This window comes from Xenopus laevis, chromosome 1L, assembly GCF_017654675.1.
Source record: "Xenopus laevis strain J_2021 chromosome 1L, Xenopus_laevis_v10.1, whole genome shotgun sequence".
Taxonomy (NCBI): domain Eukaryota; kingdom Metazoa; phylum Chordata; class Amphibia; order Anura; family Pipidae; genus Xenopus; species Xenopus laevis.
Genome location: NC_054371.1, coordinates 117590397 through 117607736, shown reverse-complemented (window position 1 = coordinate 117607736; position 17340 = coordinate 117590397). Strand labels below are relative to the sequence as shown.

The following is a 17340-nucleotide window of genomic DNA, read 5'->3' as shown; positions in this document are numbered from 1 at the left end:
GGATTATTATGTAAATGACTTGCCCTAGTGCTTTGGTGAAAATCATTACAAATGTGTAGGCAAAGTATATCTGTGTCAGGCGCATCCTGCTTTCATGTAGCTAATTCCTTCCATGAAATGTCCCTGCAGTAGGGTGCCTCCAAACCTTTGGAAGGTTAGTGCTTAGTGCTCATTCACAGAGTGCTTGCATCTGATTATAACTACTTGCCTTGTCCAGTCTGCCCCTCATGAATACACCAAGTCTGAATGCTGATAGCTCTTCATGGGTGGAGCACATGCCTTTATACTCTAGTGCTGGTCAGAGTAAAAAAGTGCAAATAACATTTGCATCTGGTTTTTGCACTTTGCACCCTGCCTGCGCCCTTATATGAAACCAGGATCCATAAGGGCTTGTTTATGAACACTGGCACAAGTTCAAAGTGCAAAATCATGTAAACACTGTTCACAAAGGTATTTACAACTATACATGTACCTTGCGCCTAGTGATGAGGTCCTGGTTCAGCCTGGATGCACAAGGTGCAACATACAGGGCCCATGGAAATAATGGAGTCCTGGAGTTAGCAGGTGCCTCCAGAATGTGTTACATTCAGCATTCTCTTAGTGTGTTGTGCAGGGCTGCCATCACTGGGGGAGAGGGGAGACTGTTGAACTGTACCCACTGGTGGTCCAGACGTGTAATGCAAATTACACAAAGTTACACAAATCTCCAGAGTGAAGATGGCAGCACAGGAAGGGGTGGATGTAGCTCCAAGGCTGTTATTTTGTGGCCCTTATTGCTCCAGCACTTCCACAAAACCGTTTGTAAATTAATAGTTGTTTACATTTTAAAAAAAATACCAAATAAATCAAGTAAACATTTAACAGATCTTGGCTGGAATAATTTAGCAAGTCACAAAGCATTGTAATGGTATTCTAGTGCAGATATGGGATATCATATCTGAAATGCTTGGGCATGGATTTTTGGAAACTTTGCATAATGTAGAGCCCCATACCACTGAAAAATATTTGAACATTAAAAGATCCAGTAGGGTCCGTTGCCCACCATCACTTGGACAATGTAAAGGAGCTTGATGGTATCAAACCCAGCATAAATCCATTTAGGAGCCTTAATGCATGGTGTTCCACATAATGAAAATAGACTTTATCCAGTAAACCCCATATTCCCCGCATTCTAGATAACAGATTTCACACATTTGCATAATAAATATACAATATGTTCACTTCTTCACTTTATTTAACAGGAAGAACAGTGTTTACTTGCATTTCCTTGCATTAATCCCATGGTGGCTCAGCTGATGCTACACAAAGGCTCATCCTTAAAATGGCTCCTTTCAGCATCTAAGGAACAACTTCAAGAAATCATGCCGGATGTGCCATCAAAAGTGCTAAAGGTTCTAAAAAAACACTACGAATACCCAAAAGAGCAGAGAACAGATTTAGTTAAAACATATTACTGATACAGAGTATAAAGAGCCTAGCTATGGCTAAAGCCCTTTACTATACATCATTAGGTGCTAATCAAGCATTCTCTGAGACAAATACAGAATTCCAGTTGTACCAGGGATACAAATCTGTGCCCAAAAAGAGGTGTTGAATTGCACCAGTGCAAGTGCTTATAGAAACTAATCAGATATTTGCTCTACTTTTCTAACTGGTAGCAGACTTACTAAAAAGAATGGCTGATTGGATGCTATTACCAACTGTGTTATTAAATCAGCATAGGTGTAGCATAGAATCAGTTTACTTAAAGAAAGATTCAGTATGTAAAGCAGCTGATCTCAGTAAGACAAATGCCCACAAACCTTGCCCTATTCCGCTCTCCATCCTAACCCTAAACTGATGGAGAAACAAGCAGAAACTCATAGTTTCTTACCGCTCTATTCACCTACAGCAGCCAAAAAGCAGGTAGCATTTACTTGTCATGTTTACGAATTAACATCTTATTGGTTGCTATGGGTTACTGCACCTGGGCAAATTTCCTGGATTTTTATTGCATATAGGGGTCACAATGGCTCACAATCAGCCAGTTTATGCTAAAATAGATTTTAGCATTGGCTCTGAATTCTGGGAATATTGCTTATGGAGGATCTTGGGTATGGTACCTCTTTAGCCAAAAGAGATGCAGCAGTAATGTTGGGTCTGAGGCTGGAGGCATTGTTTTCATAAACTTTTTTTCTAAATAATTTATTCCTTTCATAAAGATAATACACTGCCTAAGATACTGGGGCTAACAGAGGAACTAAACAGTACTAGATACCCACTGCAACCATTCAGATCCGTGCTTTGATTTACTAACTTGGAGTATACTAATCAAAACTAATTGCTGATTGGTTGCTTTTGGTACGTTAGTGCAATTTACCACCTATGTTTTTTTAATTCAACCACGTTTCTTGGAACAGCAGTGCACCGTTTCTTAACTTTAATCAGATGAGACCGGGAGGAATTTATTAGAGATGGGCCGAATCCACTATTTTGGATTCGGCCGAACTCACAAAACCTTTGTGAAAGATTCGTCCAAACCGAATCCAAACCCTATTTTGCATATGCAAATCAGTGAAATTTTCAAAGAAATTTTTTGTACTTATTTAGTGATGAAAAGTCACATAATATTTCGGATTTGGTTCGGCCAGGCACAAGGATTCGGGCAAATCCGAAGCTTGCTGAAAATGGCCGAATCCTGGCCAAATACTGAACTGAATCCTGGATTCAGTGCATCCCTAGAATTGAGTCTACTTTTAATAATGTTGTCAATTAATAAATATATGTTCTTGTAGTAGGAAATGTTACTGTCTTATGTGGCAATAGCTCCGTGAGCATTAGATAAAACTGTCCAATTGCTCAAATCACCTTTTTGACAGGCGATTGTTGGTAAAAAAATACAGGCGTTACATTTGTAGGCAATAATTTCCCTGTTAAGAAAGGTGATTGCCATTAAAAGTGTTGATATAGAGTATTTTTTTTCAGGCCCACAGAGATATAAATCCCTTGCTCACAAAGCACAATTGTTACATATGCTAGTTCCCTAGATATAATGAACACCCATAGTTTAATACAATACTATCATTCTTTTTTTTTTTTTTTTTTACAGCATTTCAATGAAATTACTTCCTTACATCAGATAAGGGCTTCCTCCCAGCACCCAGATGATATGACATTGTTTGATAATAACAATGTTCCAACTCCGCTAACTGCCATTAATATAGAGGATAGCTCAAATGGCAAAACTTTCAGTAACAAACAGACCTACAATGCAGATACCATTCATGCTTACAGAGATAAATTACCAGAAGCAACAACAAAAGGTGTCTCTTTTAATGAACGATTCACATGCTCAGAGGCTGAAACTATACAATCCAAAGCGAATGTACTGAATGTGTCAGATAAAGACCAATTTGTTGGTAGCAGTGCAGAAAGAAGAAGTGATTCATCCTTACGAGTGTTTGCATCAATGGCTTCATTTCTAAATCACCATACAGAGACAGAAGGTGACATTAATCCTTGGCATTACCAACCGAACAAAACACAGGCCCATACATCTTTATACCTTAAGGGAGATTTCAGTGTTTCAGCTTTCTCTAGAGATGCAGAGGAACATAACAAAGATTTTGCGCACCATCTTTTCACAGATAATCACGGCACTAGGCAAAATTCTAGTTTTCATCCTAAGGGAGAGAGATTCTTTATGGACTTACTTAGCCCAAAGCCAAGCCAAATTTCAATGTGTTACCCAAATGAATTGCCAGACACTGTGTGTACTAACCATCTTCTGCCTTCAGAAATGCCTAGGGTCTTGTATACCCCAAATCAAAGAACCAAAGCATTTCATCTTGCCCATTTATCGAGAGAATGCTACGACTTAACTGATGATGAAAATAGTGGTTTAACAGATGCAGAAAAATCAAAAGGTAGGCATATTCTATTTATTCTATTTTAAACTTTTATTTGGTAAATAGATGGTTTCAGCATCATCAAAATTAAAACTGTCTTCAATTTGTTCATAGTTGCATCAAAGAATAATTCACTGGGTTCTGGTGTTGATGTTCCAAGGGCTCCCCCAAGCCTTGTGACACGTTGCTACTTGTAGATTGCTAATACAAGTTTCATTATTATTATGTCCACATACTTTATTATCCCATAAGCGGTAATTAATTGTTAAAGTCTTCTAACAGGCCAGCTCATTGGAGATTCTAAGAGATGATTTGACCATCACTTACTCTACCAAAGAGGCTGCTGATCCTATATAATTAGTTGCCCCAATTCCTTGCACATGGTAGGGTGAGGTTCATAGGGACCCAGGTGCTGTTTTTTTAGTTTTCCCAACCTAAATCCCACGGGGTTTGGAGGGAGAACCCTTTTAGTCTTTAGCCTTTGTAAGGTACATATTTTAATGAATGTTTTTCCTTAGTGTGAATTCAACAACAGGGCAGCTAGTGGAGTGTTTTCACTTCTTAGCTTTCCGTCCTGAAGGGGGCAACTCCAAATAAGTGTACTTTGGCAAATAATTTAATGGAGATGCAAAGATGTTCTTGTATTTTACAGGAATTTGTTGCTTCTTTGCAGATGAATAGGAGATGGAGCATCAGTTAATTAAAGGGTAAATAGACAAGTGGTAATTTCATGAATATGGGAATAATCATAAGATTTTGGAATGTTTAAAAATGTTGTAGATGACCTGGAGAGTGTAGTGGATACAAAAAAAAAAATTCTTCCAGGAGACTATAGGAGTCATTTACAATGTCGAAGGCAATGTAGCAAAAAAATGGGCACAATCAGACATAATTTTGCACCCTGCCTTCCAACTTAGATGAATTGCCAGAGGTCTCGGTCCTCCATTTTGGAGAAAAACAAAGGAAAAATGTAGAGCACACTTCCTCATAAAATAAAAACCACTGTTTATTGTAACATTAAAAAAAAAAAAAAAACTTTTTTAATGTAACAATAAAGTGTTACATACTCTGCAGTCTGTGTGAGACATCTAGTAAAGGGAGCAAGTCTGTATGGTTTTGCGAATTTACTCCATTTTGGAAGACAAAAACCTGCATGCTCCACATGTCTGCATGAATTCTGCATATGGTAATGACAGAGATGTGCTGGACCCTCTGATGTTGCACTCTGGACATCATGCCAGATTCCGGAAAGAAGTGCTCTCTACACAAAGCAGTACGGGCCAAGCTCAAGGGTTTATGAAGTCTTTACTATGGTAGGACGTCTGCTTTTCCATGGAACATTAAAAAGATTGCTTCTATACTTATGTATTAAAAATAGGCAATATAAGTTTAGGGTAATTTTTTATGCAAGAAGATTAGAGGTTATCATCTATGTTTTAAAACAGGAAACCAGTATTTCCAGCGATCTCAACCCAAGAGAAGAAAGCTCTTATATGAAAGAATTCCAGGACGATGTGATGGGCAAACTCGACTAAAGTTCTTCTGAATGACATGTAGTCGGCTGTACTTCATATGCTGATGGTTCTTCCTTTATTACTGGATGTATTTATTAAGCAACAGAAAAGCCCATTTTATTTTGCCGTGATCCCCTATAGAACAGCAGTATAGCTATTAACTATTGATACATATTGCCACCTCAAATTGAGCAAGTTTATAATAAAGTACCTCTACACACTTTCCATTGTCTGCTTATGTTACCACTGAAATAGGGAATTCGCTTCCCCTCTACTGTAAAATATAATTGAAGTCAGCAAGGTGATCAAAAAACAGACACACAAAACTGCAGGGCCATGTATATAATTATATATATTTATTTTCACAAGTCTTTGGTTACGTTTCTCACCACAGTGAGAGAACCAAAAACGAGAGCCATTTGCATGGGGAGAAACTGTAAACCAGGCACACTAATATTAACTCTTAATTTAATTATTACAAGTGTGATTGTATGTGATTCAATTAATTTGTGGTCAGCATAGGTAGTTGTATGATCATGCCTCACCTTACTAACCAATCAGAAAGACAGACAAAAGACCTCCTAAGATGAGACCACAGGCAACCATGACCAAAAATGCTAAATATAACACCACACAAAGCGTATGTTTTATTAGGGAGAAAGCTTTGTCTGGTATTCATAAATATGCCCCAGTGTGTCATGCAACATCTGGAGATCCAAGGTTTAAACAATGTAAAAATCTGATTAGTCTTTGTTTCTCAGATCTGTCCAAACTCATTCTCTGAGAATAACATAATATTTATAACTACCCAAAACAGTGTGGTTACCTAAAAAAAGTTAGCCAAAAACCTCACATTTTTCATAGAATTTTATTTCTGTTCAAATATTACCAAAAAAGTTCATAAAACACTGTATGAAATAATTAATAAATATAGAAAGAAGTTTTGCCACATCAGTTGGAATGGCACAGGAAACGTAGCCAGTCTTCTTTCAAGGCAGGAAGTGTGAAACACCTAAATAAAATATATAAAAATGTTCATAATGTTAAATATAAAACAGAGAACTGATATCTTAGGTGACTTTAACATAGTTGTCCACATGAGAATATTTTGTGCCATATTCTAACTGTGCATGATGTTACTGGAGAAGCAAAGACAATCGGTGGGGTGGGATGCCAAAATGTGGGGTACCCAACAGTGATCAAAGATTTTGCCTGATCCTGTGCTTTCAGAAAGTGCCAGCACTTCATGATGGAACTGCTTTAAGATGATCTATTGTTTCTTCTACTCAATGTAACTGGAGGAGTCACAGTGGGACCTGGAATTTTACTATGGAGTGCTATTCTCATATCTACCAAGGAGCTGTTATCTTGTGTCAGGAAACTGCTATCTGGTCACCTTCCCATTGTTTTGCTGATGGGCTGCTTGGGGGGGGGGGGAATTGGATAGGGTGATATCACTGCAACTTGCAGTGCAGCAGTAAAGAGTGACTAAAGTTTATCAGAGCACAAGTCACATGACTGGGGGCACCTGGGAAACTGACATGTCTAGCTCCATGTCAGAAATTAATTATAAAAAAATCTGTTTATTCTTTTGAAAAAACAGATTTCAGTGCGGATTTCTGCTGCAGCAGGATTATTAACTTGTTCGTTTTGAAAACGTGTTTTCCCTTGATAGTATCGATTCCTTTAAGGCGGCCATTCACTGGCAGATTTAATCAGATTTAAACCATTAGACTGATGCTGCAGTTATCTGCCTGTGTAGAGGGACCTCCAACAGGCCCACCTGACCAATATCTGGCCAAAAATTGGCCAGATGTCAATCAGGCAGGTTTGATTTTCCCATCAGATCGAGGACTGCATAGGCTAGTTGATGTGGTCCTCACTTCAATGGCTTGCATACCCACTGTTTTAATCGAATCATTTAGTCTTTAGGACTCAATATCGTCCACCTTAGGCATATCAGGGACCTCTCCAATGAGTGGATTTATTAGTGTATGGCCACCTTAAAGTTGGCTATACACTAAGATTTGCTCGTTTGGTGAGGTTGCCAAACGGCTGTATCTTAACACGATATGCCCAGGCAGGGTGATATCGAGTTGATCCGATCGTTCTGCCCTACTACGGATGCGGCTGTCAATTGCAGGAAGAATTAAACCTGTCAGATCGACATCAGCCCGATTTTTGACCTGATATCGATCGGGGAGACCCATCTGAAGTCACCACACTTGGGCAGGTAAGCTGCCAAATCTGTCTAAAGGACTGATATCGGCAGCTTTAATCTGCCCGTATATGGCCACCTTAAATCAGCATCTTATTGGCACTTGAATAGATGGCCTTCTCAACTGATCTCATATGTTCCCTTTTCACTGTGTGCTTGTGTGTACAAACAAATTTTGTATATTATATGTGTATTTGGTTTTATAAATGGAGTACATGCATACTTACATTAGTGACAAATATAATGGCAGAGGTTGTTCAGAGCAATGCACAGGATCTTGGCTCTCGGAATGGGTTGCTTCCAGCAGGCATTCCCACCAGCAGTGCATCCTTACAAGCATTCTGCATGCAATACTGCTGAAGTTCCGCTGCTGCCTGTGAGACCTACATATAAATACATGTCATTTTATGTCAAAAAATGTCGTACTAAAGCTACATGTCAAAAGGCTACATACAAGGCCTTTAAATTATTATATTGAGAAAGCATTGTAGAGGTCATGGACTACCTTACACAGAATATGCATAAAACTAAATATATATATAAGCAGATGTTGTTGGTCAATTTGCCCAATATTTAACCAGACTGACATGTCTCTGATGTGTATGGCTCCAATGAATCAATTTCCTATATAAAACTGCCCAAAATTTTGATGATTCCAATTAGACATTGGTAAATAAATCCAACTGATAATTTTATTGAGGATCGTCATCACCTCTACTTTGCAACTTGAATAGATCAGAACATATATAGGCCAGACTGGCCTATTGGGAAATTGGAATGGGTGTATCCATTTTAAGAATTTAGGTAAAGATTAGAAGCCGGTTTAACATAGAATGTTAAACCGGCTTTCACAGTCATACAAGCAATGCTCCAGGGTCTGTAGTCAACCAATATTTAGCCTTCCAGTCCTCTAGTGATCAAAAACTGGTTTATTTAATCAAATATCGTATAGTGTCCAACGTTTTGTTCCATATCAAGGTTAAAACTAAGTAAGCTTTATCAGAAAGGTCTACATAAATACACCAGTAAACCCTCAATAATGCGGCTTTGAGTCCTCGGTCAAAAGAAACACAGCATTTTGTTCCTTCTATTGTGTACACCTGGGCTTCTGTATCAGTCTTCCTGTTTTCATCTTAAACCTCCAGGGCTTGAGCATGCTCAGTTTGCTCCTTCCTCCTCCCCACCCTGCTGTAATCTGAGCTCAGAGCTATCAGCGAGCAGTGAGAGACTCAGGCAGGAAGTGATGTCACAGCAAGCTAATATGGCAGCTGCTATCTGATACAAACAGAGACAATGGGGCAACTTCACTTAAGGGCAAATTGTTGCCAGCGAACGATTCGCCACACTTAGTGCCACTGTGCCAGACGAACAAACGTTTCGACGGTCCTGTTCTCTATCGAATTGTCGCCTATGCATGTTAGTAAATTGGCGATGTCCCTGTGGATGTGATTTCTGGCAAAATTTCTCTTCTCTTTTGCTCTCCAACTCCTTGGATGTTGCTCCCAGTGGCCTCAAAGTAGGTGCTTATTTTTGAATTCCTGGCATCGAGGCAAGTTTTAGTGTATAAAAACCAGGTGCACTGCCAAACAGAGCCTCAATATAGGTTGACAATCCACTACTAAATGGCCAATCACAGCACTTATTGTATTAGGCACCCAGGAACATTTTTCATGCTAGTGTTGCTCCCCAACTCCTTATACTTCTTAATGTTGCTCACAGGTTCTAAAGGTTGGGCATCCCTGCTTTAGTGAATCTGCCCCCATATCTAGAGTTGTTTACTCGGGTATGGAAAAGCATTATACAGAATAAATATAGTGTTATAGCTTGCACTGTTGTGGCTAATCTATTAGAAATAAACTGCCTAGGTAGCTTTCCTTCTCCTTTAATTAGGTCAAAAACACAATATATGATTGAAGTTATGGATCTCCATACCTTAGGACTGCTAAAAATCATTTAAACATGTAACAGTTCAGTGTTCTTTTCTGATCGTGCACATTTGAGTGTAAAACAACTAATTTGCAGGTCAGACAATAACCCATTGTAATTGCTGCTCTTCCATCTCTTCTCGTGGTTCCATTGGTTTCCTGATACAATCATTTGATTGTCTGCAAATGGAAGCCTTCAGGCAGTGGGTGTTCTCCATAATGTACAAATCCCATCCATAAAGCTCACTCCCCTAGTCTCTGACAGCTATTGATTGACCCATCTCTCTGCTAAGCTGGTGTGGTATCAAGGCTTTTAAGATCTGATTAAAATAATCCTATGAGAACTTCCGCAGTATGCAGCTTATCTGAATGTTCTCATTTTTTATCATGGTCCAAAAACTGCTTTAAGCACATGATCTTGAACAGACAAACTATTTCAAGCAAATCAAAGGAGAAGCTCTTGTTATGAACACATTTATACAGTAGACTCTATTGATTTTAAACACTGAGAATTAGTGGTATAACTATAATACAGCAGGTCCCACATCTGTGGGGCTTCTAATAGATAAATGTTTTATTTTTTTATATTTGAGCATATCTTCTTTATATACTGTACTTGAAAAAAAAAATCAAAACTGATTTTGAAAGCCCCATACCAATACACATGAGATCCCATATCTGGAACCCAGATATCCAGAAAGCTCTGAATTACGGGAAGGCCTTCTCCCATAGACTCCATTTTAAGCAATTCATTCCAGTTCGTAAAATTGATTTCCTTATTCTGTGCAATAATAAAATGATAACTAAACTGTGGGAATCCATATTGGTGGCAAAACTGTCCCATTGGGTGTACTTAATGTTTGAATGATTTTTATCAGACTTAAGGTATGGTGATTAAAATTACAGAAATATCCCTCATCTGGAAAACCTCAGATAAAAAAAATCCTGCCACCTGTCTGGATTTGACCTGGACAGCCCGGTTTTCGGGAGGGCTGCCCAGGTCAAAACTGCCTGGCCAGTTTTCCTAGTTTGGAAAACGGGGCAGTATTCCCTAAAATTGACGCGACAATTGGTGATCGCCAACTGCCATGTTGTAGCTCCGCCCACCCCACAATGTCATCTCCACCACTCGTGACGTCACTGGCCTGCCCGGTGCTCACATTGGGTAAAGGTCGCAACCATACCCAAAGCCTGTAATTGTTGACTCAAAAACATGCAACATACATGTTCTTTGGTACAAAGACAAACGCTGCATAAATGTGAATGTCACAAGCCTTCTGGGTATTGCCATGCCACACAAGCATACGATTACTCAAGTGGTTTCATGGCTGACATGTTGCTCCTATAAACAGAACACATTATCGGTGTTTTCTGTGTCTGAAAAGCAAGAAGTTAAAGTGGACCTGTCACCCAGACATACAAATCTGTATAATAAAAGTCCTTTTCAAATTAAACATGAAATCCAAATTCTTTTTTTTTATTAAACCGTTCATAGCGGTTGTAAACTCAAAAATGAACACAAAATGGCTCCTGCCTGCTTGCTTAATTATGAGTTCTCAGACTGATGGAAATAAGATACAAATAATTTATACAGTGTAATTAAAGTTCATTTTGCTTGACTAATGTGATAAAATAGGATTTGGAATCATTTTTTTGGGTGATGGGTCCCCTTTAACCCACAAGACCATATATTTTTAGAAAAGTACAGATTCTTAAAAAAGGCATGATATGCAAATGTCTGTTCCAAATAGCCTACAGCAAACCTTCAGCATAATGAATGTTTTGTACAATGTAATGGCTTTCCAGTACAGTTTTGAGTATAATGACAACTTCATAAATATAAATACCACAGGGTTTCATTGCCTTCTTTGTACAAATAGGAGTGACATTACTGAATGCAGAACATGCCTCGACTATATCTATAGCCCTCCTTCTACTATAAAATCTCCAGTGAGAAACCATTTTCAGTACAGTAAAACAGGCTAAAAAATGGCGAGTTGTATTATCTTGAAACCCGATACCCAGAAAGCTTAGAATACCAGGAAGGTCACCTCCCATGGACTCCATTTTAATTAAATATTTACATTTTTTAATAATGATTTCGTTATTAGTCTGTAATACTAAAACAGTACTTTGAACTTGACCCAAACTACGATGTAATTAATCCTTATTGGAGGCAATACAATGCTGTTGGGTTTAATTAATGTATTAACGATTTTTTAGCAGACTGGCATGGTGATCCAAATTGTGGAACGATCCATTATCCTGAAAACCCCAGGTCCCGAGCATTCTGGATAACATAAATAAAATACTTTCAGAGCCTGTGCACATTTCTGTACAGTAGGTGGCGTAACTTAAAGGAACCAGGCTCTCCTGAGGGCTCAGTAAGCACCTTCAGGCAGTTTCCCAGCCGCCTATTCACTGGTTTGTGTAAGAAGCAGAAGGGGCTGCAGAGGGTGATCACATACAGCAGATTCCTGCTCCCTGGCCTCCACACAACTACAGGGGCTGTGTACAGCAGTGATGGAACGGTTAATAAAAAACATATTGTTTAGCAAGAGGCCAAAAGAAATAATGGATCTACTTTAGCAATGTTTAGTTTGTGTTAACATTACAGTGTCACACAGTTGTATGTTTTGCAGAAGCACAAGGCTACTACAAGCGATTTCAGATGAACTTGAGAAAGCATATACTGCAACTTTTGGCATCCCCAGTGATTGGGACTTTATTCTCTTTTAAGGAGCTTCAGTGTCCCAGTTTGATCAGTTTCAAAAAGAATGTTCAGCACAACTCAAATTCATTGCACAGATTTTGAAAAAGGTAATGTCCTGCCCTTTACTAAGGATCTCTAGTAGGGATGGGCGAATTTGACCTGTTTCGTTTAGCCAAAAATTTGCCGCCAACGAAACGACACTGACGCCCATTTAAGTCTATGGGCACCAAAAAAGGTGTCGCGCGGCAATTTCTTTTTTTTTTGTCGCACAACGCCATACAAGTGTATAGCCGTCATTTCCGCAGCGCAACAAGGCGAAAAGATTCACCCATCCCTAATTTCTAGCAGATAGGAGGGATGACAAGTCTTCAGGGTATTTGTATTTAAACAGCATCGCAAGCAAGCTCCGACCAGAATTAAAACAGGCCGTGGCATTTCAGGTACACAGAGGCCCAATCAGCCCACACAGAGGCACAAACAGCCCCCACCAGCCCACTAAATACCTACTTTCTATGGCACCTTATAGCAGCCCCTCTGGCATTTGCCAGAACCCACAGATTGCCAGTCCGGGCCTGGCTCCGACCATGAAGCAGTAGTGTGTGTCAGGCAGTGGCGTAACAAAGTCGTGCCAGGCCTCCCTGGAAAAAAAAAAAAAAAAACTTTGGAGGGGCCCAGTGCACTGCAGCTCCAGGCTGGCACGCTCTCCCAACACCCACCGTCCATTTATGTTAGTTATACCGATGGTGTCAGTTTACCAGGGGTGGTAAATAGCCCCCCACAGGGGCATCTTTCTTCCTACCTTCTGCTTTAGCCTTAACCAGGTGAGATACTAGTAAAAGCAACAACCAGGGATGGCACCAAACACAACTACATGGAAGTGCAAGGAACAACTTCTGACCTAACTGCCCTTTATGACCAAATGCAATTTCTAGCAGAACATCAGTTCCACAATACCCAAAAGGAATACACTGCCAGACATTGCAGTAAAAATGGGTAAATTCCAGGAAGATATCAAATCCGGAGTTTTGCTGTAGCCTGCTTTGGAAGTTAACGTAAAACGGGTAGGCACAGAATTTAAATCAATAATTGCGGATAGCAATGTTTTCTCTGTGTCGAGATCATTTTTGAACTCCGTCTGCAAGTATACTAAACACAAGCAGGACTTCTTTTCTTCACTTGTGCCCGTCTATGTCTGAGGTACAGAAGCCCTGTAAATAACCCCCTCAAACAGACGCCATTCCTCTCTGACCCTCCATCTCCCAGCTGCTCCTACTACTTCCCACTGCACACACTAGGACAGACAAGGGGAGATAGAGAATGACCTGGGCTGCTGACTTAAAGGGGACCCGTCACCCAAATAAAAACATTCCAAATCCTATTTTATCACATTAGTCAAGCAAAATGAAATTTAATTACACTATATAAATTATTTGGATCTTGTTTCCTTCAGTCTGGGAATTCATAATTATAGCAAGCAGGAAGCAGCCATTTTGTGGACAGTTTTATTAAGAGAAGTCTTGTATCATCTCAGAATCTTGTTTGTGCACCAGAATGGGGGACCTGATGTCCATCCCCATGCCCTGGCTACACAATTAAACAGTAAAGAGAACGGGGGAATGTGGGGAGAGCAGTGAGATGTAGGAAGTGCTGAACGGAAAGTGAAAGTAATTGTCTGCCCCGCCTCTATGCCACTGGCATAGAGGAGGGGCAGACAATATTTGATTGACAGCTGAGATTTTTAAATGAGCTTACAACAGCTATGAATGCTTTAATAAAAAATAGAAATTGGATCTCATGTTTAATTTGAAAAGTACTTTTATTATACAGATTTTTGTGTCTGGATGACAGGTCCACTTTAAAAAGCTTCTACAGGTATGGGACCTATCATCCAGAAAGTGAAGGACCTGGGGTTGTACGGATAAGGGATCTTTATCTAATTTAGATCTCTATACATTAAGGGGCACATTTACAAAGCTCGAGTGAAGGATTCGAATAAAAAAAACTTCGAATTTCGAAGTGTTTTTTTGGCTACTTCGACCATCGAATGGGCTAGTTCGACCTTCGACTACGACTTCGACTACGAATCGAACGATTCGAACTAAAAATCGTTCGACTATTCGATCGTTCGATAATCGAAGTACTGTCTCTTTAAGAAAAACTTCGACCCCCTAGTTCGGCAGCTAAAAGCTACCGAACTCAATGTTAGCCTATGGGGAAGGTCCCCATAGGCTTGCCTATGTTTTTTGGATCGAAGGATATCCGTTCGATCGATGAATTAAAATCCTTCGAATCGTTCGATTCGAAGGATTTAATCGTTCGATCGAACGAATAATCGTTCGATCGAAATATTAGCGCTAAATTGTTCGACTTCGATATTCGAAGTCGAACGATTTTACTTCGATGGTCGAATATCGAGGGTTAATTAACCCTCGATATTCGACCCTTAGTAAATGTGCCCCTAAGTATACTTAAAATGAATACTTAATTTAAACATTAATTTATCAGAGGTCGAGTTTTTAAAATTTGTGGGGGTTTTCCTACCTTGAATAAATTCCCAACTCGAATATTTGCTCATTTTTGAAACTCAATTGAATGCAATCGGGGTGAAAACCTTGAATACCTCGAATTGATCGAGTTTTTGAGTGTAAACCAAAAAAAAAAAAAAGAAAAAAGCAAACCACTGAAAGAAACCTGAAAATAATGAGGGCTAAAAACATCTTCGAATGGTTAAAGGGACCTCTGCCATTGACTTCTACATGATCTCGACAGGTTTTAGCTGAAGTATTTTCGCATTCAGGTTTTTTGCAGCTTCGGGGCATAATAAATCTTGAAAAATTCAGTGTTTTTAGATTTTTGATAAATTTGAGCTTTTACTGAAACTACCCTTGAAAAACTTGAATTTTTCAGGAAAACACAACTCGACCTTTAATAAATAACCCTCTAAATAAACGCAATAGAATTGATTTGCCTCTAATAAGGACTGGTTTTATCTTACTTTAGATCAAGTACAAGATACTGTTTCTTTATTACAGAGAAAAGGAAATCAATTAGTAAAATCAGAATTATTTGAATAAAATGGAGTCTATGGGAGACAGCCTCCCATAATTCTGAGCTTTCTGGATAATGGGGTTTCTGGATAACAGCTCCCATACTTGTATTAGTTTTGTTCAGCAAAGTTGCTGTAGCAGTGACTCTTTACCAAAATAAGGGGCTTTTTTGATCTTTAACTCTGCTAACGATCGTATCAGTGCCCGACTGGGCTCCTCCAGCAGCTGCAGGGTCTGCTCCCTCTATACCTGAGCTAGATAAAAAGTTTGGCCTTTGGGCTGGCTGAGGCCTTGTGTTCCCTGTGCAGGAGCTACAATTAGGGTCTATTTCTGAATGCTTTGTGGTACAGCTGAAGTCTGACAGGGAAGCAGCTTGTGGATGTGGCATTTGTTTCCTAATTCGGGACTTGAACGTCAGTTAAACACAGTAGCAGTAATTACACTGGCATGTTACATCTGGAAAAGTACATTTGTATTTTAAGTAAAGTCCTTCGGAAAATTTAAGGAAAAAAAGAACATTTCTTCTCTGTAACACAAAGGAAAACTGTAATGAAAGAGCCTGGATCACATTGCAAGGCTTCAAAATGACAAAGACACTGGGGCACCTACAACCCATTGCCCTGCTGAGACCTACAATTCCCATCACCTTTGGCAGTGGATGCTGGGAGTTGTAGTCTAGTTGCAGCAAGCAGTGTGGATATTTTATTTAGTTACACAAAAAAAAATTGAGTGGCTTAGCAAGGAATGTAGTATTTTAGGCAAAGGAAGTTTGTTTGCTGCATCAGCTGTGTTCCCTTACCTTAATCCGTTCCACACTGGCTTCCAGTCTCAGCTGCTCCACCACTCTCTGCATTGTACTGAAGTTAGAGTTGGAAGACATTGTTGTCAAGTGGATGTACTCAGTTAATTGATGAAAGCTGCACCCAGCTCCTGCTGCAACACACAGTTGTGATTCCCTGGGAGGAAATGATCTCACAGGCTTCTAAACTCCTAAACTGACTCCAACCCTCCTACCCATCCTGCAGCCCTCAATGTAACGCAGCTTCCAAGCTCCTCCAGTGTTCAGTGCCACTGTCTTTATTTAGGAGGCCACCCTCTGGCAATTAGGGGGACTGCATATCAACAACGGCAAGGAAAAATGGCATATTTTTGCAAAATGTACTGTATACAGAAAGAGCAAATTGTTGAAAAATGTAAAATCGGAGTTCTGCTGTTGCCTGCTTTGGAAATAAAGTTAACAGGTAGGAGTTATGGCATAGAATTATAATAATAATTGCTGATAATAATAATAATTGCTGATAGCAATGTTTCCTCTATGTCAAGTAAATTATGACACCAGGTGTGCACACGAAAAGATGTGAAACATGCGTTCATTTCTTAATGCATACATAGCTTTTATTGGCAGGGATCCCAGTATATTCAGCACCTTAAGAGTAGAACTACACGGGCGATGCGCGTCCCTCTGTTCCGACATGACACAAGGAAGCGCAGGCGTCACATTGGAAGCGCCGAATCTAATTTAAGTAATACAAATGTCGCACGTGACAACATCCGCAAGACACGACTGTCGGACGTGAACGATGCATGTTGCGTCTTCATCTGACAGTTGTGTCATGTCGGATGCAATCAGCTTGTACGTGCGACGTTTGTATTACTTACATTAGATTCGGCGCATCCAACATGACGCCTGCACTTCCTCGCATCGCGACGGAACGGATGGACTCGAACCGACAATCGCCTCTGTCATTCTACCCTTATTAGATACAATTTTAACTATTTAAGATAAGCATGTACATGGCCTCAATAAACAAAGGTTCACACCAACAAGCTCGTCACCAATATATCAAGTTACCTAGCTAGAAATCTCTGTATACACCACAACAACTTACAATTTGCATCCACCACACTTGCAACCTTTACACCAAGAAGTAGTTTTATCAAAATGTGAGTTTAGAGCTTAATAAATAAAAACTTGCCGACATTCTATTCGCTCCTGTGGGATTTTGAGAACTGCATTTATCAAATGGTGAGTTCTA

General features: G+C 39.6%; 2 protein-coding genes across 2 annotated transcripts in view; one reads left to right on the top strand and one right to left on the bottom strand.

Annotated features, from left to right (window-relative positions):
* LOC108713377 (protein shortage in chiasmata 1 ortholog) overlaps positions 1 to 5624 on the top strand; it is a 49221-nt gene extending 43597 nt beyond the window's left edge. The window contains exons 26-28 of the mRNA XM_018256364.2: positions 1242 to 1391; positions 3089 to 3905; positions 5333 to 5624. Of these exons, the coding sequence (XP_018111853.1) occupies positions 1242 to 1391; positions 3089 to 3905; positions 5333 to 5433 (1068 nt within the window). The 3' untranslated portion in view covers positions 5434 to 5624. The remainder of the gene's footprint in view (positions 1 to 1241; positions 1392 to 3088; positions 3906 to 5332) is intronic.
* A 112-nt stretch (positions 5625 to 5736) lies between these two features.
* Positions 5737 to 16258, bottom strand: gng10.L (guanine nucleotide binding protein (G protein), gamma 10 L homeolog). The gene is given in 3 exon segments (NM_001171699.1): positions 5737 to 6413; positions 7847 to 8002; positions 16104 to 16258. Coding segments are annotated over 2 exon segments (207 nt in total). The 5' UTR covers positions 16185 to 16258; the 3' UTR covers positions 5737 to 6413; positions 7847 to 7876.
* Positions 16259 to 17340: the final 1082 nt, after the last annotated feature.